The sequence below is a fragment of the Spodoptera frugiperda genome, chromosome 17, assembly GCF_023101765.2.
Source record: "Spodoptera frugiperda isolate SF20-4 chromosome 17, AGI-APGP_CSIRO_Sfru_2.0, whole genome shotgun sequence".
In the NCBI taxonomy this organism is placed as follows: Eukaryota; Metazoa; Arthropoda; class Insecta; order Lepidoptera; family Noctuidae; genus Spodoptera; species Spodoptera frugiperda.
The window spans coordinates 788516-816022 of record NC_064228.1 but is presented as its reverse complement, the minus strand read 5'-3'; the positions used below and the strand labels follow the sequence as shown (position 1 = coordinate 816022).

General features: G+C 32.0%; 2 protein-coding genes across 11 annotated transcripts in view; one reads left to right on the top strand and one right to left on the bottom strand.

The window, feature by feature from the left end:
• LOC118276751 (hemicentin-2) overlaps window positions 1–8193 on the top strand; it is a 476616-nt gene extending 468423 nt beyond the window's left edge. For 5 of the 10 annotated variants that reach the window (XM_050699980.1, XM_050699976.1, XM_050699979.1 and 2 more), the window contains 7 exons: window positions 1492–2177; window positions 3424–3531; window positions 3887–3996; window positions 4776–5924; window positions 6017–6742; window positions 7758–7803; window positions 8100–8193. In XM_050699980.1, the coding sequence (XP_050555937.1) occupies window positions 1492–2177; window positions 3424–3531; window positions 3887–3996; window positions 4776–5924; window positions 6017–6739 (2776 nt within the window). In that variant the 3' untranslated portion in view covers window positions 6740–6742; window positions 7758–7803; window positions 8100–8193. Of the gene's footprint in view, window positions 1–859; window positions 916–1491; window positions 2178–3423; window positions 3532–3886; window positions 3997–4775; window positions 5925–6016; window positions 6743–7757; window positions 7804–8099 lie in introns of all 10 variants that reach the window. The other 5 variants (XM_050699983.1, XM_050699982.1, XM_050699984.1 and 2 more) reach the window with 4 other exon arrangements.
• A 3735-nt stretch (window positions 8194–11928) lies between these two features.
• LOC118276750 (uncharacterized) lies at window positions 11929–23279 on the bottom strand. Its single transcript, XM_035595268.2, has 3 exons — window positions 23017–23279; window positions 15173–15301; window positions 11929–13714 (listed from the first exon to the last, which is right to left on the bottom strand). Exons 1-3 carry the CDS (start codon window positions 23032–23034, stop codon window positions 13568–13570), a joined length of 294 nt encoding a protein of 97 aa, XP_035451161.2. The 5' UTR covers window positions 23035–23279; the 3' UTR covers window positions 11929–13567.
• Between the last annotated feature and the right edge of the window lie 4228 nt (window positions 23280–27507).

Below are 27507 nucleotides of genomic sequence, written 5' to 3'. Positions count from 1 at the left end.
CTAACAATAGAAAACACCTTTTATTTTCATAGAACAATAATCCTGAAAGTGTAGAACCAATCCTGAAAATGAATGTTCATCTAAAATCCAAAAATAGTCCATAGAAACCTTTAGTCCTTTAACAAATTGAAAACATTTTCAATTTATTTTTATTTTTAATCACACTTTTAAAAGTATATTTTATTTTATAAACACTATTTTATATTATAATTTATTTTATACATTATTACTTGCAATAAAAATAACACAAGATATAAAATAAAAGTGCCAACGTATTTTCTTTTGTAGTAAACGATTATACAATTTTGCAGCTACGCCATTGGTCCGAGCAGATTCATGGCATACGTTATCTATGCCCCCTTCAAGGTCACCCGTAGTTGTGCCAATGACGAGACCTTATCATTAGAAGGTCATCAACATCCTCAAGGTCACTAAGTTTGAGTTTGAGTGAACTGCTATAATATAATTGAGCTTGGACCAACGGCTGATAGTTTTGATTTTAAACGTCTTGAGCTAAAATGTCTTGATGATTTTTCTTTTATTTATTTATTTAATGATTTGACTGGATACATTGTCAAGGCATTTTTTTTTTGTATGAATATTTGAGTGTTTTATTTTTAAATAATAACAGTGCCAATCGTTTTGATTGGCAAGTGTATAATAATTTGTAATAGTCAAATCATTAAAATTAAAATTCATCGACATATTAGCTATACAGTTGGGCTTGAAAAAATTAGTAAAAAAAAACCAATTAGCAGCATGTTTTTTAATACTCTTGACAGAATAACACTGGTTTTTCAAAAATATTATTTTATTATCATATTATTGTGTACTATTATTAATAATTATTAATGTGTAGGTTCCTAACCGCACTAACCCCGGACGTTCTCAGGTTGACCACAATTAATACTTCAGGTACATTTTTGACAAAAAAAAATGCTAAAAAAATTAAAATTAAATTATTTTGAAAAAAAATTCACTTTAGTTGGAGGATGCTTTCTTATTATTTAAACGCTGTTATTTGGCTAGTTTTTTTTTAAGTTGGATTTTTGGCGTAAAGTGTGACCACAGTAGAATAATTATTATAATCAGTAGTATCGGAAGATATTGTCAAAAATTTTGTACGAGTATTTTTTTTTAAATTGAGTGATGCATGATTTGAAACTTTGAAAGCATTCTTCTTTGTATTTATTTTATTGTATGTATTTTATCGTTTTTATGTAGGTTATTTATTATTGACTATACTTACATACTTTTTCCATATGTATTATAATAATTATGTATGTTTAGTTCCATCATATTATATTATTATTTCCGTAAGATAGGAATAGATCAACAACATTTTCGTTTAAGTAAACACTACACTAATTTTTTTACTAAAAAATTCATAACATACATATTACACACTTTTTTTGTTATTATAACATGTCTTACACAAACCACTGCATGTACATAATCATTATTTTTTGTTCTTTTTATTTCCAAATTCAGTCCTGACGGTAGCTGCATTAATGAGGTGTCAATCGCACAGTCAATTATATCGCAAGCTTTACCTGCCCTATCGCCTCGTCTAAATCTATCGTTCAGTCCAAAAACATCAGACAGAACAAGACTAGTCGACTCCCAAAGCTACCCACACAACTTAGAAATGAATAAAATTGAGGAGAACCAAGCAACACCAGAAAACACGACTCAAACAGAAACGAATCAAGAAACAGAGCTACAAACACCGAAAACAGAACCTAAAGTTGATAGCAATAAAGCTCAAACAGTCGTGACACCTAGCAAGTGGCCTTTGAAACCTGGAGTATTGGTCCACGTGAACTCAAACCATACTCTAAGTCCTAAGAATCAAGCGAGACTACAAGCAGCCAATGAAGAATCTAACTTAGGACTCTTAGAAAGAAATAAGACTGAAGATAAATCACCACCTAAAGTTGAATATTCAAAGAAAAATGGAAAGCCAAGACAGAATGTTGTATCAGGTATTTTCAAAAACCTCAGACGAAAGAGTGAAGATTCTGATGATGATAGTGGGAAATATAAAAAGATAAATAAGAGTAATAAGAGAGCCATGTCACTAGTCAGTATGAATAGACCGGGATATCTAGTTCAAAAGAGCAGATTGAAATCACTGTTTCAAAGTGAAAAGCCTAATATAATTGTCACTGAAGGAGGTAGTTGTCCACGATATTTTTATGGTGATGGTCAATGAGGCAATACTGTAGTATTTTCTGGTTATCTTCTGATCTAGTAACAAAAGTCCTTTCTACTCACTCTAACCAATATCAATCAAAATTATTTATTTAAAATAGACCGGGAAGGCACTTTTGAACGTCAAAGCATCCGTCAGTCCTCTAGTGAAGCTATTTGCTCGTTCCAAAGTGTAGATTCCTTTGGATAAGAAACTCCATAGGTTCTTTTTCAATCAGGTTCACAATACAATTCTTGGTTACATTGTTTCGTTGGTTCAATTATGTGAGAACAATGTTACACCAATATTCAGTCAAAGAGATTGAAAAATATCTGATTTCTTCTTAAGATACGGACATATTTAGCAAATTAAACTTCTTCCTAATCCAGTAAAAAAACTTGCCGATTTCTTTGATACAATATCAACATTATCTACCATCTTAATGAAAAACAGACACATCAAATGCCTTCTTTGATTCTGTCTAACTGGAGTCTCATCTTCAACTACACGTTCTATGTCTTTTCCAATGTTTTCTATGCCTTTTACACTTTTGTTTGCATTATTGCCTCACACATTATCACCAAACACAACACTCTAATCTCTAAAACATTCAAAATCTTCTTCATTTCAACAAACTATGCTTTTAACATTACATTGCTCAAGCATGTTAGTTTTAGTTCCACTGTGAATATTATCTTCAGATTTACTACTAGAAAAGGTTGAGACAAACAGATATAAGTGTAATATTTTCCTTATAATGTACCAAGTGTGATATTATAGTTTCTTTTACAGATTCTATACCCTTAGTATGAGATTGTTTTATGTCTAAAGTAATCGAAACAAATGCGCGTTCTGCACTCTGATTGGCCGGCTCATCAGATCAATCAGAGCGTCAAACGTGTTCTCGTTTCTATTACTTTAAACGAAAAACAGACTCATACTAAGGTAACTGACTCTTATATTTTATTTCATTTATCCCAATTTTCTACCAAACCAAAAATTTTATGATTATCTTAATCAACATCTGTCTATCTCGACCTAAATCAAAGTATTTTGGTTATCTTTATTGAAATAAGAATTTTATCATCCTATATACAATATATTAAGTCTATTTTCAACTGATGACCAAAATATTCCAATTAAATTGACAATCTTCCACAGCTTCAGCCTTTGCACGTTTTATGCTTCTACGCTTTATTTGCATTGTTTTAATGTTCGCATGTTTTTAGTTGTGTCGTTCAAAAGACCTGATAGAATAGTCACGACTAGTGCCAAAGTTAAACCATTCACTGACGAGGAACCAAAGACGACGAGAAAACGGAAAAAACCAGGTGACAGTAAGTAGAGCATGCTTGCTTGTTTGTTGTGTGTTTGTGGAATTTCGCCTTTATTTTCAAAGACATAAGACAGTTCTTGAAAACATTAATAACTTTAGTAAAGTCCAAAACTAAATCAATTCACCTAAAGTCTCATATATCCCCTAGATAAAGCAGAGGGGGTATACCAAAGTCCTCCATCTCAATCAATCTTGCCTAAAAGTCAAGTTAATAAAAATCCAAGTCCACAATTCAAAACTAATTACAAATCCAAATAATATCAGAAAACAAACAAATACAGATAATTCTTGACCAAAACCTAACCTCATTCCTAATATAGATGTTGAAAATACTGATGTAATTCCATTTCCTACAGGCCCACCTTCGAATGGCGTAGATAATGCAGCAAACGGCAACCTTGGGACGGACAATCCAGGTCTCTACGAAAACCTGCCGTTCCACGGACTACAACAACCTCCTAATAAGGTAATATTGGTTATAATTATGTATAGTAATGATGATTAGAATGGCAATGATTTGAAGCTAGATATAATGAAATTGTCTTTCAGTAATGTTGTTGGGAAGTAGTTTTAAAAAATGTATTTAAATTTGGCTATCTTAAACTGTTTGTATTGTCAACTTAAGATACCTTTTTTTTTGAGGGGGGAAAATCATCCAATGAATTCTTCCGCCTTGTGTTAGGCGAGAGAGAATGTCAGACTCTTACTGGCTAAAAATCTCCCCGTTTCTATTCCTGCTTTGAGCCAGAGCCCCGGTAACCTGTTACGATGTCTGCGGCTCCAGATAATTTAAGATAACTAGTTAACTTATTAATGAAAGTTGCCAACGGCAGTAATTAAATATCAATAACACAGTGTTGGAGAATAGCAACCAATGGGGACTATAGTATTTTTGCTCACCAAACAGCGCTAGTTGTGAACTTGTCATTTTACATCCAATAAGAGATTAGCTAGTATCACACTATTGGACGTTCAATATTTGGCAGCTGTAGTCAATTAGTCATTGGACAAAAAACCTCTTGCTGCATTTGCGCCATCTTATGACCAATTGTAATTATCTACAACTAAATTTCTAAAATATTCATTGAAACGATACATTACTGAAAGACTATCGCACGAAAAACTGAATCAACTACCAATACTTACAAATTTACAATTAACTGTAATGTGTGTTGTTTTTGCTTTATTTATAATTTGCATTTTGTTTCTTCTTTTGTTTCATGTTTTATTAATTTGCATGTAAAGCCTGTACAGGCGATACAACCGCGAGTGATAGAGACAAACCCTAAAACTTCAAAAGGAATAGAAGCTTTACAAAAGCAACTGACTACAAACCCATCGTTCACACCAAGACTGGTTTGCCCACCATTCGTACAAAATGCTATAGGATACCCCATGGCTTCAAACTCACAATATTCTTACGGAATACCAGTGCTATCTCCCATACAACAAATGTATCCGTTGCATCAAACGGTTCTGCTCAACCCATATCTACCGCCAATGCAAACTTCATTTTTAAAACAATTCCCGACTATAGACGAAGAAATGCCTGAAGGTGACAAAAGGAAATTCTCCTCCCTAAACACGAGAATCCAAAGAAAATCACCACAGTTCCAATCTATGAGAGTTGTGAGAAAAAGGAATATAGAAAGGTTCTATCCTAACACGGAGTATGGAGAGAATTTCAATGAAATCAACAATAATAATAAGAATGAAAACCCAACTCCTGTTACTGAAGACTCCATATATGTCAACTGTCCATCTTTGCTCAAAGTCAAATCTAATATAACTGGAGTAGAACAGTTTGAGAATCTGACAGATTCCATACAAGTTTATGAAGAGCCTGATTTAAGTCAGTCTACTACTTCTCTAAACCGGCCAGTACCGGCTCCACGTACTAAACTTTCTCCTTTAAAATCACCTTCTAAAACAGATCATGTTTACGTCAATCTTTCTATGCCCTTGATAAATACAAAATTTTCAAGATCAATTGATACTATTGATGCTCCAGTTCGTCCTACAAAATCAGCTGAAGATATATCCAAAATGAAATTCGAAATCCTAAAATCTGATCAAGATGATAAAGATGAAAGTGATGAAGAAAAGGATGCAGACGAAACAAAGGCTGATATTTCTAAGCCAAACATTATAGGAGCTACTCCTAAAAGAAATCTATCTGGAACACTACCATCTACTTCGCTCGTTAGGTCTGTTGTGAGGCAATTGAACGATGAGGGTATCAACAAAGTTGGATTACCAAAGAAACAAGTAATATCACCAAATAAAACTCTACAAATACCAAAGTTAACTGAGAAACCGATACCAAAACGATCAGTTGTAAAACGTAGTCTTTCAGTACAGAGCTCTCTGACAGTGGACAGTGATAACGGTCAGGTATAACTGCTTCTTACATTTTATTTTCTATTTTATGTTCCTTCTGGCTAACGTGTGTGTTCTAATCCCTAACAAACTAATTTCCTTTTCAGAATACTAACATACTCCAACAACAGTACATGCAAAAACGTAATCACTTCACAAACTTAAGCAACAAAGGGAAGAACAAGAAAAATTTTCAAATACCACTCCAAAAACATCATAGCTTTTGTTACTTTCAACCAATAAGGGTCGATAAAAGGATCCCTGTTGACCAGGAGAGGTCTTACAATAACACGATAGGGCCTTTGATTTACCAGCCTTCAGAAGCGCAGTACTACACAAAGACATTGAACAGAACGAGAGAAAAGAATAGTCAGAAACTGAATCGCTTGAAAAAATCAGAAAGCCTAAGAGAGAAACTCTCCTGTGTCGGGGTTTACGATAACTATCAAAAACCAGATTACCCTGAGCCAGAATACAATGAATCAGAGAGGAAATCATACTTACAGTTACTAAAAGGCAACTACATATCAAATTCAACGAGAAATTTGGGTCCGGAGAATTTCAGCTCGAATTACCCGGGCCCAAAAGATGAAAAGCCTAAACAAAAAAAGTTAGTGTACGCTGATTTAGCTTTAGGTAACCATAATATGAAGTTTAAAAACACTGTCAATTCTAATAGACATTTGTATGATACGTATACAGTAGGTTCAGATAGTGCTAACAAAGATACTAACTCTAGTTATAAGAATACGTCTAGTGCTCAGAGGAAAGGCCACGCGCAGCCTAGGAGTGACTATGCCACTCTGAAATTTAATGAGATTGATGTCTGAGAGGTGAGTTCTTATGATTTTAGTGATGAAAAGTTTAAAGGCTGATTTCACATATTAATTATAGTTTACCAGCTTCATTATCAACAGCCTATTAATGGTTACTGTTACCAAAGCTTCTTTCGACACGAAGAAGATTGAGCATTAATCACCACGCTTGCTCAATGTGACTTGGCGATTTCAAACTTATAATTAGAAATTATAAGCCCAGATTTCCTCACGGTATTTTCCTCCACCGTTTGTCAGTGGTGTCGAAATTATCTTAGAAAGTCGGAAAAAGTCACATTAGTATTTGTCGTTGGTAGATTTCCAACCCGCAGCCTCATGCATGAGGAGCCAGTGTACTAGCTTATTCCAAAAAAAACATAATTATTTTGAATAAATAATTAAAAATCAGCCTTTAGACTTATCAAAATAACTTTCATATTTATTAGAGTAAAACTCTTAATTCAGTATTCTACATTAGATTATCTTGATAGTCATCCCTTTTGTTAAAGACTTTTTTGCAGAATTAAATATTTGTCAAGTATATATTTTTTTTTTATCTAAATTAAATTAAATTCCCAAATCAATATAGATGGTAATATGTGCCTAAGTGGAATTTGACCTGCTTTCACAGCATGAATTTTCCGTTCCACCACAAAAAAGCCTAAAATAATAAAATTGCCTAAATTTTAGATTTATTATTCATACATTTACATGCATAAATATCTAATAATTCATAAAATTAATTCATTCACATATTTATTTACTATCAAACCCAAATAGATAGATAATATTTTATAAGTGTTATTCATTTTGAATATATTGTTTTAATTGAAATGTAATTACGAAACATTTTTAATTGAAATTTAATTAAAGAGCCTTCTTCTTTAATTAATAATCATAATTAATTAATTAATTAATTACTGATTAAATTATGTAGTTTTAATACAAAAATTATAACTTTATGTGAGTAAATGTATGAGGTCCCGAGTAGCATGTATTCGCAATGTTGTGACGTTTTTATATTTTCTTCTAGGAACGCTTTTCCAAGAGTGACACGTACATTTTTTAAAAAGTTCAAGGTAATACTTTTTATTCAAAATTCATTTCGGATTAATTTATAATTAAAATACGCTTTTGTTTCTCATTTCATCGCTTTTTACACAAAAAGACATCTATTTTTATCAGAAAATTTACTAATCGCTGTTTAGTATTTTTAAGTCTTAGCACTAAAAATTAAAAAGTTTTTTATTTAACACCAACACGCTTCGCACTTAACACATATTACCATTGTATTTGATATTGTTGTTTTTCTATCTATGTGTTATTTTTCCTTAAAAAAATAAAAAAACTAACATATTTCCTTTATTTTTCTCAGCCATTCAGACCAGAAGACCAATTTATTTATGCCGACGCTGACATGAAAGACTATGGGCCTATAAACTACAAAGCAGCCTCAATTTACGCTCAAATGAAGAAAGTTAAAGAGCAACAGAAATTACAGGAAATTTATGATAAACAAAACGAAGAAATGCTCTGATACTACTTGGTTGTCAAACAATATTCATAACTTTGTTTTTGTTTAATATTTTCTCGTTTTTGTTTGACATTTTATTGTAATAAGTACATTAAATTAATTATCTTAATTACTATTTTAATTTGTGTTACTTAAAGTAGTAATTTTGATATTTTTTATTGTATCAAGGAATCCAGTTCACTAACTTTTTTAAGTATGACTTTGTCTATTTTTTGTAATAAGTAATTTAAATTGTTGACTTGTCATTAATTTTGTTGCATTTTTTTCTATTTATATTTAAATTAAATTAAATTGTGATTTGATTAAATTAAATTATGATTAAATTTTAAATTATCGACAACCAAGTGATTAGTTCTAATAAAATTGAATTGTTTATTGAAAATTATCCTGTATTTGTACATTTTAGAAAGTTGTCGTATAAAATGTAAATAAAAATAGATTTCTTATACTTATAAATGTAATTAACGAAGGATTAATTTGTCATTTTACAATGAAATTTGTGCTTAACGTTTATTTATTTTAGGTCGACAATCGAAAATATTTAATTTATTTATTAACTGTATCTGGACCGTCTCTAAAAATAAACGATAACAAAATAAATTCAAACATTTAAACTTCTGAATTAAAAATTATTGAAGAAATCTTACATATAAATTCAAGTAATTGACGAAGCTAACTTTATTAAATTCAAGTATTATTTCCAATGCCATGGGTTTTCTATTTCTAAATTATTTATCTGCATAAGTCTCAATGCATAATATCTACACATAAGGTTGAAAAACCTTCATTATTCACAACTAGTCTTTCAACTATCGACATATTTTAATCAGAATCTATTATCAGTTTCCTCAAAAATGTATGCCAAATCTTATTATCTAATGTTTCGCACCATTGCCGAAAATTAACACTACATTGGATTAACGGTGCTAAATATTAAGATAGCTTATAGATAACAGTGACACGTGATTTTAAATTTCTTTTACAATGGAAATAGTTATAATAGTCAGTACTAGATACCTATATGTTGTAGTACTTTGTTTTACAATATCATTCTGATATTATTCATGTTATCAATCAAGATTATTTCATTTAATAAGTTAATCAAATAATAATTGTTTAATGATTGATTATTATTTCATGAATAAATTATGAATTGTATTGAGTATTCGTCAGTTACTTGAATTTTATTTTTTATTAGATATTCCCCCTTTATTTCGACAGGGTATTCTGTTGTTACAAAAATAATTTTCTCAAATTTTTTATAGTTAAGAAGTCTATTTATTCTAGCAAATCTATCGACTTTAGTATAATTTGTATTGTTTTTTATTATCAAAGAATGCAGTAATGAAAATAGTCATGTCCATTTGATAGCTCAAATTTAATTGGTTTGGGAAAGTTAAAATTGTTATTTAAGATTGATGCTATTGGTTTTATATTTGCGCTATAGAATGGGCATTCAGCACAGCAAGGCTTCAAGTAGGTTGTCAACACATAGAGATTTTAATATCCGTCCAAGCGGGAATGTCTACAAAGATTAGTTGAGTTTTATCTAAAAACAGTATCATTATAAAATTTTAGTGTAAATTACATATTATCGTGTAAAATAGTAGTCGGAAGACCTAAGACTATCCAAAGATAGATGGATTAGGGAGTGTACTCGTATTGCACAGAAATTGCATTGTGCAATCGTGCGACAGTTGCACGATCGAATAGATGTGTTCACAGTATGTTACAGAACGGACGAACCATACACAATCGGCATTTATTTTTTTACTTTTATTTTTCTCTCACCGATTTTTGTACGATTTATTGTTACAACGAATAATAACTTTTTTGTAATATGTTACAGTTTTGTGACGTGTAACATTTTTTAATTAATGTTTATTTTTAACGTCGCTTTTTATAACAATGTTGATGTAAATGTGATAATAGTCTCGATTTAATCTGTACTGGTTCCGTTACTAAACATTTTCCGTTTCGTTTTTTACAAAATGGCGCCTTTACAGCTTCTATCATAAGTTCTAACCACTTCACAGTCGTGATTAAATAAATAGGTATTTGTGAGACTAAAAAAATGGTAAATAAATAAGTTTAACTGTTGTACTAATGTAAATATAAACAGGGAGAAAAAATCACAAAATATCAGCGGCCATCTTTTTTTCATTTCGGTAAAAAAATACATTTTTTCCGAATTGAAAAAAATTAAATAACGTAGTTGTAATTTCACGCTGATATTTTTTGTATTTTTTCGCTAAGTAAAATTAAAATAAAAAGAAATACTAGAGATGCACTCTAGCGGAGTGGATGGACGAGAGCGGAATTAATTTCATAATTATACGATTTTGAGCTGTATAGAGTTGTAATAAATTACTTTTTTCCGTGTCAATAAAAATTAAATTGATTTTGTTTTAAATTGAACTTAAGTAAGGAGGTATTTGAGTTTCTTTTTGAATGAGATAATTCCGCCAAGTCTCTGCAACGTATAGAAACAATATATTAAAGGTATTAGATGAGGTTTTGTACATACAAACTTGTTATAATATGTCGAATAGTGTTATTAAATTAATTTATGGATTTTTATATTGTTGTTTAATTTTTTAAACTACCTAGTCATATTTATACATCGACTGACTTCTGTATAAAAAGTATCCTATCACCCAAGTCAGCTCATAATCTGTCTGTATACCAAATTTCATAAATATCCAATCAGTAGTGACGAATAACATATGTACATATCGTCACGCCTTAAATCCCCGAAGGGGTAGGCAGAGGTGCACATTATTGCACGTAATGTCACAGTACAATGTACACCCACTTTACACAATGTATGTTGAAATTCCCATGTAATAGGTGGTGAGCCTATTGCCATATACCGGGCACATTTCCAGACTGCGTGCTACTACTGAGAAATTTTCGAAAATCCGAAAAAAGCCCAGTAATACTTTGCCCGACTCGGGAATAGAACCCGAGACCCCTTGTCCGGCAGTCGCACTTGTGACCATTCGACCAACGAGGCAGTAGTGACGAACAAACATCCAAATATAAACATTTATTATATTAGTGTGATTAATGGAGACTACAGTAGCTAGAATACCTCAAGAAAATTTGGTAAGTAAAAGAGAAATAAACTAAGCAAAATATATAGTATAATAGACATACATAGCCTTACTATTTCACAGAGGTTGAGACTACTGCCATACATAGAGTAGATTGTACATCATCATCATCAACAGGTGTAAGTGGCCACGGCTGACCAAACGCCTCTTCTCGCACGGAAAAGGTTTAATCATTAATTGTAGGCCCAGGTTTCCTCACAATGTTTTCCTACACCGTTTCTTAGTAGTGTCTAAATAATGTTAGAAAGGTACATACGGAAAATGTCACATTGGTTAAGTTGGCAGGTTTCGCACCCTCACTCTCATGTTTGAGAAGCGGGCGTCTCATACCACCGGGCCACTACGGCATACATATTACGATTAGATTGTACACTTCAGGCTAATACCAAGTAATTTCGAATACCGAAAATATCAATACCCAGTGTTTTAATCCTCCAGGATTATCTTATAGGCTAAATGTGTAATTTTATAAATATTTAGAAAAAGAATTTAAACGTTTTACAACACCTATTAACTTAAAAAATAAACCAATAAGAATTAAATGAAACAACACATTAAAATCAGATTTAGATTTTTATTCTTCTCCTTCACAAAATCAATTAATTCATTAAACTTACACAATTATAGTATTTACAAAATCTTTTCATTTTTATTAACAAAATATTTACAACAAAAAGAAAATATTATCACAGTTCAATATCGGAAACAAATATGATTGTTTCAATTTTGCATTTAATTTTTTGTTTACAAAATGCATTCTTTCTTTTATACAAACTTGAAATTAGAATACGAAAAATATAATATTCACAAATTGTTATTCAGCATTTTAAATACAATTTTGTGAATAACTATTTCAAAAAAATATTCTTTTATTGATTAAAATTGAAATTCTTAATTAATTATTATATTATCGGCTTACTCACGTAACGTCGCGGAATGCTGCTCATGAATATGAGCCTCTAAACTAGTCGAGTTCCTCGTCAAACAGTTACGTGAGTAAGCAGATAACATAATAATTAATTTAGTATGTCTCACGAAAGTTACAATAAAATTATTGAAATTCTTATCACAAACATGATTTGAAATGAATCACGGTTCCCACGACTGGTCAAAGTTTCCTCATTAGTTTAATCTAAGTAAAGGTTAATTGGCGTTTCGTGAAGTGACCACACGGATATTGATAAATAACAAAATAATTAGCATTTCTTGACTTATTGAATAACATAGTACATGCTTTAGTTATGTATACAATCTTATTTATCAAAACAAATTACTTGATTGATTTGAAATTGAATTACCTAATTCTTTCCTTGGTAAAATTCATTGCAAAATGTTATTCAAACTTAAACTGTGTTCTATAATAAATATCTGTATATGATATGAAATATTTGAAATAAATACTTTGACTTTGACTTTGGGGATTATAACAATTCTTAAAAAAATAATTGGTTTTCAAAATTTGACTTAAAATCTGTCATACTCAATAATAACAGTATTGGTTTTAAATGCTTACTGTAACTTAAAATTAACTTAAATATTATAATTATGTACAATTTTTGTTATAAAAATAACTACATTTTAATGTATAATTAAAATACATACTTACATTTTTATTTATTTAAATATTAGGTATGACTGCCACGGTTTGAAAATATGCCATTATTTTTTTAAACATACAGACAAGGATTGAAAAGTTTACAATGCAGTTACTAATTTACTAAATAAATCGAATATGATATTCATTTAACAATGTACACCCACTTTTTACCATTTGTGTTATAAGTCGTGTGTAATAGGGGGTGAATCAATTGCCATATACTGGGCACAATGCCAGGAAATTTTAGAAAAACTGAAAAAAGGCCAGCAATATTTTGCCCGACCCGAGAATTGCCCCTTGCCCGGCAGTCGCACTAGCGATCACTTGACCAACGAGGCAGTCTAAGAGTCAGCAAACTTTATTATAGATTTAATTTTGAAAACTTTCCAAAAAACGTGTCCCACTCAAAAATGTAACAACAAAAATACTTAATGTGACTGAAACATTAAAAAACAGAAGCACCAGAAGGCACCTACTCTAATTAAATGCACAAATGGCTTAACATCCAACCAAAAACCAATAATCAAATCAGTCAGTCATGCTAACATTCATTTTAACCTAACCTAGACTTAAATCTAGCTTAAATCTAAAGGGGATCAGTAGAAGTCGTACTGTCCCCTACCAAAGTACACGTAGTCTGAACACCATTTCCTGGCTTGAAGGTCGGTGGAACAGCAGGCTGGGTACGCCAGTTTGGACTTGGTTAGCTTGGCACACCTCTGGCAGAGATCTAAGAGCTCATCCTGTAACAAGAGAAGTGTGATTGAGTATATTGTCACAAGTATTTATTTTGAGTATTCTCATCATCATTAAATGCCTCATTGGTCGAGTGGTTGCAATTGCGACTGCTGGACAAGAGGTCTCGGAAGTCGAAGATTTTTTCGACTTTTCGAAAATTTCTCAGTAGTAGCACGGAGTCTGGAATGTGCCCGGTATATGGCAATAGGCTCACCCCCTATTACATGGGACTTAAAATACAAATGGTGGAAAGTGGGTGTACATTGTATAGCGGCACTGCCGTAATGTGCGCCTCTGCCTACCCCTCCGGGGATAAAAGGCGTGACATTGCATAATTATTATAAATTCTTTATTTTGAGATTTTTCATCGTTATTAACTGTAAGACTTTCGACCTACTACTGACTAAAAGAGAGAATGTTGACATTATTTACATACTAAAGCCAGTATTACAGAACGATACTCAAGTGGTCAGTTTGGTCATAGTCAATTTCAAGTTGTTAATGGTAACGTCATGCGTTTTGTCACCGAAGGCGTAGACAGAGGTGCACATTACGGCACGTAATGCCGCTATACAATGTACGCTCGCTTTTCAGCATTTATACTGGGCACAATTCGAGACCGTGTTACTACTGAGAATTTTCCCAAAAAACCGAAAAAAGCTCAACACTTTTTCGCCCGACCCGGGAATCGAACCCGACACCAGTTGTCCAGCAGTCGCGTCTAAGACTACTCGACCAACAAGGCAGTCAAAAACACCAAAAAGTCATGATAAAATTGTTTATATAGGAAGAAATAAAAACATCAAATCATTTCTGTGATTTCATGTGACATCAACATTTCTAAGATTTTCTGAAGCAAAAACATAAAACATAAACAATGGATAATATGTAACCCAAATATTTTTTCAGACTAAAATTATCTGTATTTGACTAAAAACATTGATTCCGTGAAAAGTAAATATTAAATATTTGCCATCGCATACAAAATTGTTGCTAATCTGATTGTATAAAGACCTCTTTTTGACCTCTGACCAATGTGGTCGCGAATCTGGTAATTTTTTATACTTCCTCGTGTACTGTGCATAATTACCTATATGGTGGATAAATAAATGATGTAATGGCTTATAATTTGTAATAAATATGATACATTTTTAGCTTTAAGTAGGTATAATACGACTTAGAACTTATGTAAATGCTGAAAAGTGGGTGTCAAATTCAAATTCAAAGTGTACATTGTATAACGGTATTACATGCAGTAATGTGCGTGATAGTACGTAATAACAATCTAATTATGACAAAAAGATAAAATCTTTAGAGACAGTAAATCCTCGCTAATAATGTCTGTATAACTAAAAATCTCTTTCATTCATTAATTTCTAGAATATTTAACACATTAATCGCCAATCGGGGTGCAAAAATGACCAACGTTTACGTTACGCGATTTGCGTTTAACAGAAACTTACATCTGTATGACATTCAGCTGACTCTGTGAACACACCGCTTCCAGGAGCAAGCCATGGGGGACGTGCGTTTGATTCCCGGACGAGGACCGCCAGGCATAAGATTAGCAGGATACACACGGTTGAGATTTTCTGTGAACAATAAAATTTAGAAGTTTAGAAATCGGCCCTAGACAATTTTGATATGAGTTAAAATATAATTAAATACTAAGTATGTTTATTAAAATAAGTGAAATGCAGTATATCAATCCAGAAATTAAAGCTCATTTGTAATAAGAATAGGATTGAAAAGAAAATCTTATAAAAGATATTGACTATTGATACTTAATTGTTATTAAATTCGCTAACGTCGTCAATTCTTAATTAACTTAATTAAACAATTGCATTGCAAAGCTAAAATAAATAACAAAAAAAAAATAAGACGCAAAATCAAAACCTTGAATTACCCACAAGAACAAATTACACATTACAAAAAAAATAAATAAACAAACAAACAAAAAAGAAAATTACGAAACAATTTACAACACAATACCATAACGATAACCCAAGCAATGGGAGCCTATGTCGTAACCAAACAATAAAGTTTATCACAAACAATAATTCATTATAATCAACTAATAAACAGCAATAATTATTATTTTGATAAAAAGCTACTTGTTAAAATAGGGCATTAATGTTTATTTAGACCAATATAGGTTATTTGACATACGATGGGTCGGGTGACGTAATTGGCTATGTACTATAATGACCATATGACCTGGTATGTACCAGGAGCCAAAAGCAGGTCAAGAAAATACATATTTTGTAATAATCAGGTCATTGTGCGATTCGTGGGGAGATTTTTTGATGTTGTAATTGGGATTTGTGAATAACTATTTGAATATTTATTCTGTTTTTTTTTATACTTGAGTGAACTTTTTAGATTCTAAAAGCTTACAGTATATCAAATCATATAAATAGGTACTTTTGAAATGTCAACAAATAAAGAAATAAATAATAGTCTGTCAGTCTGTCCGTCAATGAAGCTAGGTGCTACAACATATCGATAAAATAGTTAAGAGTTAAGATAATGGTATAATGTCGTCAAAAGATTTTAGGCATTCAAATCTCTAAGAAAAAATAAGTTCCGTTAAATACTTAGTATTGGTCGACATTACTTACATATTTTGGTTTGGGAAAACATACAAATATATATTACAATTTTAACTGATACGAACTGCGAGAGCATGATATACCTATAAGTGACGAATTCACAGTAAATTGGTGAAAAAATATAATGTGTCAAATCTAACCAAATAACTCATAGGTGTCTTCAAATTAATAAATAAATATACATTTTTTTTTCAATAACTGACAGTGACAGCATCCTTACTAAATAAATCATTTTTTATTTCACACACACCAAATAAAGGCACTAGTCAGTCAAACTGTCCAACTATGGGGTATATCAGGGTTATTAGGGTTTATATAAGTTAACCCATAACAAAAATTCAAAAAACAAACTGTATCAAAATAAATATTGCCACACCCTTTACGCCCAATAGTAAACTTGTTTACTACAACAAAACAATAGTACCATAGTAACCTAATTGACAAGCAATCGATGTAGATAACAAGGGATTCTTAGTCATAAATCGTGATAAGATGACAAGTTGAGGTCCATTGCTGATTAGCTACGTACCACTCGGAAGATGTAACCTAGTTAGCCAGAGTACCATAAGTAGCATCTTGTTATTGTCGATCCGAATCGCAATGTGTTACAAGGAAAATAAACATGGATTATTTTAGTTGTCATGTTTATTTTGTTTTTGATTGAGAATAAGCTTAGAGAATAAACGCATTGCATTTGTCTTCATTCTGATAACAACGTGTTTAATTGACAGAGCTTTTTAGTCCCTTTTTTATAGAATACTAGCAAATCCAGCGAACACCGTTTCGACCCCAATGATTAAAAAAAAAAATTGTGTTGTTGTACTCTAAGGGGGATGAAAAATAGATGTTGGCCAATTCTCATAGATACCGGATAAGCACAAAAAATTTCATCAAAATCGGTCAAACCGTTTCGGACTAGTATAGCAACGAAAACTGTGACACGAGAATTTTATATATTAGATAAACGAGCAGACGGATCACTTGATGGTAAGCAATCGAAGCCTCCTATAGACACTTAAAACACTCACTAACACAACGCAAACATTGTTTCACAGCTGTTTTCCCATTCGTGACAAAGTACGGCTCCTTTACACTTTAAATGTACTGATTAAAAACGATTAAAAAATAATTACTTATGGGTACATCGGTCTATGTCCCAAGTTTGCGGCGATATAGGACCAATTCATCATATGCAAGACAGAGCCTTGCTTTATATACACGCTATATGTAGCATGGATTCTACAATATTTTCCTATGTACTGACAAAAATGTCACTCACTATCAAGACAGATATAGAGGTTATATCTCCCTACCCATGTAATAACCGACCAATCTTACGTAATACAACATACTATATACATATACCACCAAAAATATCACGTTTTAAGCCACAATACTCTACCCAATTATATATTTAAGAGAACAAAACGTGATCAGCATCTAAATATAAATAGATACATTATAATTCTCATTATACACGGTGTAACAAAAAGGGGGTATACATATCAAGTGCACGGTTTCTAGATAACATAACAAACGATACGGAAAGGGTTTTTTAAACTCATGTTTTCATGGAACGAAGTTATGAATTTTTCCAATATTTTTATTTTTCATGCGAATTAAAATTAGGTAGATAGGTACTAGGCGATCAGATTTACAGAAGAAATGTTTCGTAATATTAGCGAGTGATCCCTGTAGTGTTGTGACACGTTTGTATGATTTAAAATCAAGAACCATACGACACCAAGTATTTGGTACCAATTTTTTTTAACCGTATTTTAAGCTAAAACTTTGTGTAGAGATTCTATTCAACCTGTATTCTTCAGTGCTTCTTGATGTATATAGGTATTTTGTTACACGCTGTATATGAGTTAATAATTAAAAATAAGAACCCGATTAGCCGGGTCAATTGGGGTCTATTATTAATATTATCTATTCGCGACAATTCTCGCTAATTAAAGGTAAAAAAACAGTTGATGTTGTTTTTGCGCCGTATTGAATAAACATATACATTACTATGTATATAAGTATAGACCGCGCATATTTCGAACAAATAAACTTATAGTTAAATATTATGATAGTAGACAGAGGTTCATATTACGGCACATTAATGCCACTATACAATGTACACCCACTTTTCACCATTTGTGTTATAAGTCCCATGTAATAGGGGGTGAGTCTATTGCCATATACTGGGCACTATTCTAGACTCCGTGCTACTACTGAGAAATTTTCGGAAAACCGAAAAAAGCCCAGTAATAATTTGCCCGGATAGGAATCGTACCTGAGACCCCTTGCCCGACAGTCGCACTTGCGACCACTCGACCAACAAGGCAGTCTATGTATTATAAAATTATTCTATGTAAATATTATAAATACATTATTATAGGAAAGTTCCTATTGTCATAATATCTAGATTTAATAATAGTTCTCAATTTTAATCAATATATCAACAATGAATTATGATTAAATACTTAATCCTATTATCTAAATAATATTTTAATGATATCTCAAGTATTATACAGTTTAATAGGCATTTTATATTATATATTCATTATTATAAATCCTATGTAATGAGGTGCAAATGTAAATTGCATTATAGATTATTAATTTGTGATTACTTAACGAAATTAAAAAAAAACCCATTGCTGATAAATTTTCATTGATACACCTGCAACTTATCAATTGAAATATCTCATGATTCATTAACTATACTGCCGATTACTTGACTTAAAACATATAATTATATAATACAGTCTATTTAAAGTGTGGGAGAGCCATGCTTCGACACGAATGGGTCGGCTCAACCGGAGTGATACCATGGCCTCACAGAAAACCGACGCGAAACAACGCTTGCGTTGTGTTTCGTTGTATAAGTGAGGTTACTGGAGGCCCAATTTTCCCAATCCCCGATTCCCCAACAACCCTTAAATTCCTAATCCCCAAATGGCAACGCACTTATAACGCCTCTGGTGTCTAGGCGGCGGCGATTGCTTACCATCAGGTGATCCATCTGTTCGTTTACCGGCTTATACCATAAAAAAATATATATAATTATGTGAATATAAATAGGAGATCTCCCAACGACCTCTAGACCAACAGGGTTCATATCCTATTAATTATTCTAATTATAACAATGTACTAACAATTAGCAATTATCAACATAACTATAGTTGTGTCTCATTCACTGATCTCTAACACTATCTGACCCAATCCGCTTCAATCCGGATTGCACCCGCGGCACCGACTGCCTTTATCTTTTCGCAAGAGATTATTGAGATTATTTTCGGTCTATGGTAATTTTTCAGGAACCATTCATGTTTCACGTGTAAGTTTCATAATAACGTGTAACAGGTACCGTTGGAATGAGCACCTAGCTTCACTGACGGACATGCTGACAGACTATTAGGTAGGTAAATTTCATGGTTTAATTGGAATAAATGATTTGAAATGAAGACTTTTGTTTACTGAAAATTAATTTTTAATATTATTGCAAACAAGATTTTTTATTTGTATAATAATTTGTAATATTAAACTGAAATTCATAGGAATTGTTTTTAAGTTTCTTCAGCAGAGTACCGTAAAACGGGGTGAATAGAAACAAATCGGAGGTGAATAGAAACATTTTGTTGTGTTTTCACGTAATTTAGAACTGTTTACACCATTTAATTATACATACACACACACACAACGTCACGCCTTTTATCCCCGAAGGGGTAGGCAGAGGTGCACATTACGGCACGTAATGCCGCTATACAATGTACACCCACTTTTCACCATTTGTGTTATAAGTCTATTGCCATATCCTGGACACAATTCCAGACTCCGTGCTACTACCGAGAAATTTTCGAAAATTCGAAAAAAGCCCAGTAATACTTTGCCCGACCCGGGAATCGAACCCGAGACCCCTTGTTCGGCAGTCGCACTTGCGACCACTCGACCAACGAGGCAGCCATTTAATTATGTTTTATTAATTCATTATTAAAACCAAAAATATGAAAACAAACTAATAATCCTAATATTTATATTTTCTATTCACCCCATTTTACCGATAGGAGAAAATGCATACCGTACAAAAACAATAGTAAAATTATTTTTTAAGTAGGTAAGTCATAGTCATGAATAGACATTTTTGAAATGTCAACGCTTAATAGTTTGTCAGTCTGTTTCTCAGTAGAAGGATGAAATTAAATGACAACTACATGCTAATGCAATTATTATAATTATTTATACAAGTTTTTAACATATTGTTTTAACATTATTATTAACCCTAACAAACATTAGTATATTACCTAAAACGTCACATTTCGTTGGTATTTTTCGATTTTGAAACCTCATACATGAAAAGCGGGCGTCATAAACCTCTGGGCCACCGACACGTGAAAATAAGAGTTGTATAACTTTATATTAATAGTAATTTACTCACTAATTTTCTTCAATAGTTACATTATAACTCCCATATTATATTAAGAGACAAACGTATTACAATATACAACGAATACTAATAAAACTTATTGATAAGGTCTAGTTTCGTTTATAGGGATTTTAAATATTGTAAGACGTGCGTTATACCACTGAATTACTAATCTGCACCTAAAAATCATTTGATGTTACCCTTACACTATGTCTTAATAATCACCACACTTATACTTACTTATATTAATAATAATAAAAAAGAATAACCGCCCACACCACGCCCATTGCCCGCCCACTTTATAATTACTTCAAAAGAATGCGAACCACGTGCTAGGTCATAGGCCATATATGATATTACAGGTTACTAACATTTCTCTCCAATGAATCATTACTATATATATATACATTATACATATACAATATATATAAATATATATGTTTGTATGTATGAATGTATATACAGCGTGTAACAAAATACCCATATATATCAAGTAGCACTGAAGAATGCAGGTTGAATAAAATCTCTACACAAAGTTTCAGCTCAAAATACGTAAAAATCTGATCGCCTAGTACCAGTACCTACCTAATTTTGATGTTCGGTTTCTGGAATTTTATGTATTGGAAAAATTCATAACTTCTTTCGTTCCATGAAAGCATGAGTTTAAAAAACCCTTCCCGTATCGTTTGTTATGTTATCTAGAAACCGTGCATTTGATATGTTTACCCCCTTTTTGTTACACCGTGTATATATATGTATATAACTATATCAAAGCCAATTAAAATAAATGAAACAGTAAATTAGACGCGACTATTTACATCTTGCCATGTGTTGTCAAAACATAATTTGTATATTTGATACTATGTATATTGTATATAGGTAATTATGAGTAATGTCGAAAGTTCGACAACCGGGATCCTAAAAACATGTTGTTTTTATTTTACTCTCTTTCGAGATTTCTTTATAGCCTACATATTTTCTTTATTTTTCAAACTAAAACTTATGACTTGTAAAATGCAATATCAATTATCATTTTTTTCCACGAGTGCATTGATAGCCTTTTGGCGATTAAGAATTTAAGGGTGGTTGGGGAATCAGACATTGGGAAGAGGGGTAATTAGACCTTCGGTAACCTCACTCACACAACGAAACACAACACAAGCCTTGTTTCACGACGGTTTTTTGTGAGGCCGTGGTATCACTCTGGTTGTGCCGGCCCATTCGTGCCGAAGCATGGCTCTCCCATAGTCATTCATTATGTGTATGCAGCAATATGTCTCCCACACTTAGATTCGATTAAAAGCGATTCATGTGTACTGAATATTAACCCTTGGTAACCGTGCTTGGTTTTTCTATTGTATCTCATACACCGGCAGACAAGAGGTAAAACTAGCTACATTCCAAGCCTAAGAATCTACTAGCTTTAACAGTATGTTAATTTAAGAAAGAAGTACCCCAACATGACTATTTGGAAGCTTCCACGATGACGCAAAGGACTTATTAAATCTTAGTTTATATATAAAGATCCAGACAATAACAAATTATGTTTGGATTAAGATAATAGAATAGTGTTTATACATACAAGTATGTAGGGAGCATAGCAACCAATTAATATTTTTTTATCTTAAAAAACTTCACTGTGTCGCTACGTGATATTTCTTTTAGGTATCACGTTTTGGGCAGGTTGATAAAACATAGCTAGGTATTATTTTTATTTATATTGTAATTTGAACTCTATTAGAGATGTATAATGTTCATTTTGGTATAAATTGAAGTGTTCTAAGTCAGTTGTCATTATTTCTTTACATGTGTGTCTTTGTTTATTTAGGTATATTGGTGATCGACAGAACAAATTAGTTTACAGGTTTTTGATCCTAATATACTAAGTCAAAGCATTTAATTCAACTAATCCCTATTTACTAAGCACTTTTAAAACGTCAAAATTAAATTATCCGTCAGTCTGTGTGTCTGTCTGCCAGTGAGGCTGGGTAATTATTGAAATATTAAGGCTACTTTAAATTACATTAAATACATTATAATAAATCTCCACAAAAATAAATAAAAGAAGATACAACCCACGTAAAACCTATTATATAAAAAAGAAAAACTCATTAAAATTATAGATAAGTAAGTATAACCTTAGTTAATTTAAAAGTCTTACATTGAATAAACAGTATAAAAAATATTACACATCTCTACAAATACTAATTACATTCATGAAAAACACTATCACATAAAAAGCAAACGAATAAATAAATAAATAATAAATAAATAAACTCACCGTCATTCTGAACGCCATTATTCCAAAAACTGAACACAAACACAAGTAAATATCCCGCAAAAAAATAAAATAAACAGGTGCAAAAATTTATTTCCAAAAAAAATAAATTTATACGTCGCGAAAAATTATTCGAAAAGAAATTATAAACGTATTTGTTTATTTATAAATTTATTTTTCGAATAAAGCTTATAGCTTATAGCAGGCGCGTATGTCGACAGGGTTTTAAGCAAAATGATAAATGCGAACGGTGTGTGTTGTCTACATCTTTATATAAATAAGCATATATACATAGTGCTATATATTACATATTATATCTATATATCGGAAACATTGAGACGGCGCGTGCTATACTAGTGATATAGATAATAATTAATTTTAGAGAGCATTATCGAAAATTTGAGAACGTCACTGAAAATTTAATGTAAGCGTTACATCAGCTGTTGTTATTTTTAGTTCGATAATTGTGTTAAGTAATTCGATAAATTAATTTAGGGTTCTTAAAATAAATCTTTATTCTTTTTTTGGATTTTATTTTTTATGTGTGGCGTCACGCCTTTTTTAAGCTGAGGTACACATTACGGCACGTAATACCACTGTACAATGTTCACCCACCTTTCACCATTTGTGTTATAGATCCCATCTAGTACTAAGCACTCAGCACCGGACTCCGTGCTGAATTTTGTAAAAGACCCGGGAGTTGTGTTTGTAACCACTCGACCAACGAGGCAATATTGTTTATAATTTTTCTTAATTTAAGTAAACAGTATTTTTATAGGTTTATGTATAAATAAATTAAACAACTATAATATATTAATACGATATATTGACACCACACTATTGTAGGAGATTTATTTATAAAAATGACAGATATTTTCTCTTATAAATTTATTACTTACTAACATTTCGACAATGAATTTTCTTTTCTTAGTTTTTTTATATCTAAACAATGTAATGTGGTAAAAAAAAAACATAAAGATTTTACAAAAAGAAATCCTCTTTTCTCAAATAAAGCAGGTACCAGATAGCATCAACACGTGTCGCAATTTCTTCTCGTAACAAGACCAAAGTTCGATTCTACAATTTAATACCTAATGACTACTTAATTAAGTAAGACTAGCCAGACTTAGGTGACTCATATTAACCTGGGGGTCTGCATGCCTTTCTATGTTACTCATCAATTATCACATCAGGATTCTCATAATATACTGTAAATTAAAACAAGTAATAAATACATCACACTTACATTATAAATGTGAAAGTTTGTTTGCCCCATCAATCACCATAAAACTACTGAACAGATTTTGATGAGGTATACAGAAACCAATCACCACGCTTAATGCGGATTAGCGATTTGAACTTATAAATAGAAATTATAAGAACAACTCTTTGTGAGATCAAATTGTTGTTCCGGGTCTGGATGGATGGAGAAAGTGACTATAAAATAGTCACTAATAATAAAGAATATCTTTATTAAATTGAATATTGTCGACATGTGAATTAATGTGGATTCGGCTATCATTGTGCCGATAATCGTGTCAGCCAATCGGTTAATTCCCAACCACTAGGAGGCTGGGGTTGGGCGGATGAATCAAAGACCTGATCCAGAAGGCAGTTCTTCTCGAAACGGCACATATTGTGAGGAGGTTTCTGTCTCTGGAGCCCTAACCACCGGTAGTTTGGATCATGCTCCCTCTACCGGTCGCCTCCTATTTTTATATTTTTAAACATAACTTTATTTTATATTTTATAAGTAGTATTTAAAAACGTAATTATAGAGAATTTTAAATAAATATGTAGAAGAATATTACACTGATACATATATACATACAAGATACGCTCGAAACACCCAAACACCAAAATACCCTTCTCTGCAGTCGGGTAAAAAAGGGGAATTTTGACATTCTAATCAGTACGTGCATCTCCACGTACAAATTGATTTCAAGTCGATTACTCTCACGTCTTTACTTATCATTAGCTACCAAAGGCTCGCCGCCTATACATGACTTTCCTATCGTATACATTTCATATAATTCCTACCTCAGTGCATTCCTGAAAAAAAAATGAAGAAAGTCACGTAATACCTATAATTCTGAATCATTATTATGTTATCGATCCTACTAATCTTAAATGTGAAAGTTTGTGTGTTTGTATGTATGTTTGTTACTCAATCGCGCCAAAACGATTGAAGGGATAGGGTAACATATAGGATATTTTTTATCCCACGCGAACGAAAGCGAATTCGCTGGCAGAAGTTAGTACTTTTTTAATGTATAAAGGCTGAGGAGTTTGTTTTTTGTTTGTTTAAGACTTATCACAGGAACTGCTAGACTAATTTGAATAAATGTTTTTGTGTTGGATTGTCAATTTACTAAGGAAAGTTATAGGTGTGCTGTAAAACATCAATACGAGCCAAGCAGCTGGTAGGACCACGCAGGACAAGCTAGTATTTTTTTCATTTTAATTGATTATAAGAAGAATTTGTTTTTTTTTTAATTTTTTGTATGAACGTTTTGATCTTAGGAACTACTGATTCGATTTGAACAAATCATAAAGCAAACTAATGGAGCGGGTGAAACCGGGACTAGCTAGTTAAGAAACAAAATTATGTATAGCAGATAAGATTACTTTCTCTTTAATAACCTATTAGACGTCCACTATCTCTAGACTTTAAATCAAATTTTGTCCGATTATAAAAGGTAGAATAACATAATAAACATTTACTTACGCATCTCAGATATTATGGATTATCGGTCAAAGAACTTTATATTGTGTTTTTTTTTAATGAAAATCTTAATGCTTGCACAGGACAAAGAAATTTGGATTATACCACCTGCAGAGTCATTGATTATGATTGAAGATTATTCAAATTAACTAGGGGTTTAAAGATTACCTAATACCTATTTGAAAAGCCTACCTAAGAGTGTTTTTCTACCAGATATGTGCTATGTAGCTATGCTACGAAGATGTAATAGCTAAGCTGCGAAACTATGTGACTGTTTCCACTGATACTAAGCTATGTAGTTGTGCGAGGAAGTTGCGCAGCTGGAGTATGCAATGTGTCGATAGCAGGGAAGCCATCCATAGCATCCATTGCACGCATGTTTCCATATAACAAACATATCTTAACTGAGTCCGTTGTCACCAGTGTTATTTTATGTGTAATAGCAACGTAGCATAGCATTGCAGTTTTATTTTATGTATCATTTTGTAAACGCACTCTCGACACAGTCAAGTCACTTATGATCTTAATGTAAAATTTTTGATTGGGATAGGTATATAATTTTCGTCCTAGCTAGTCAAATAATATGGTATCATAAATCCATTTATGATCATGAAGAAAAATTACTCCAATAACAAGACTATTACCTACTAATATAGTCTTTGAAGAAGACTCTTCAAATAACTTAACCAAAATAGTTAGCATACGGAACCTATGTTCACCTAACCTTGCTCATTGCCCATCCCCGCCCCTATCAGTGTGACGTCACTACTTATATCACTAAGGGGCTCGTGGTTCCACTGAAATCACGACCAATACGAATTCACGAGATTTTTTCCAACTACTTAGTGGTGTCCAGTAAAGCATAGGTTATCGATATGGATAAGAAGATAGATTATATTAAAAAGAAAAATATTTAAATATTAAGAATATTACAATATTAAAATATCTTTATTTTAGTTTTTATTCCTTTTTAGGTATTAAAAATACCTGGTTGTAAATAAAGTGTAGATGTTTTGTAAATATTTAAAAAGACAGAATTAATTCGAAATATCACTTATTAAAATTTAACTTAAATAGAAAAATAAGTAAGCGCCCATTTCTGTATTTTCCTTGTGCTGTGATACATATACAATGGCACCATAATATGTATTGGCTTTTTTTTTTAAGGGGGGAAAATCATCCATAAACTTCTCCCGGCTTGGGTAAGGCGAGAGGGTCAGACACTCTTACTGACTAAAAACCACCCCGTTCCTTCTCCTGCTTTTCGACCCGGAGCCCCGGTAAACCCGCTAGGTAGTCCGCAGCTCCGGATCAGGCATCAGCCCTAATATTACACTAATGTTATTAAATGTGTGCGTTGCCGTCCATGTGAAAAGAAGTTAGTTTTTTTGAAGGTCTATCCACAGACAAACTGTCGACAGACAGACACATTTTTTAATCTTGGTTTTCAATGACACTGACTTTGACTTTGTAACAAACATTATCTACTGAATAATATTATAATATCATATTTGTGGCATAATTAGGCGTGCACATATAAAATGTTCAAGTTTTCAATGTCAAAGTTAAATCATTTATTCCAATTAAACTATAAATAGGTACTTTTAAAATGTTTGTCAGTCTGTCCGTCAGGGAAGCTTGGTGCTCGCTCCAAAGTGTAGCTTCGAATGGAGAAAAACGAGAAAACAAAAAGAAAATTTGTGAGATTCTGCAATTAAGTTAGATAGTCTTGAATGAGCAGATGCAATAATGTAAAGGAAGGATCCAAG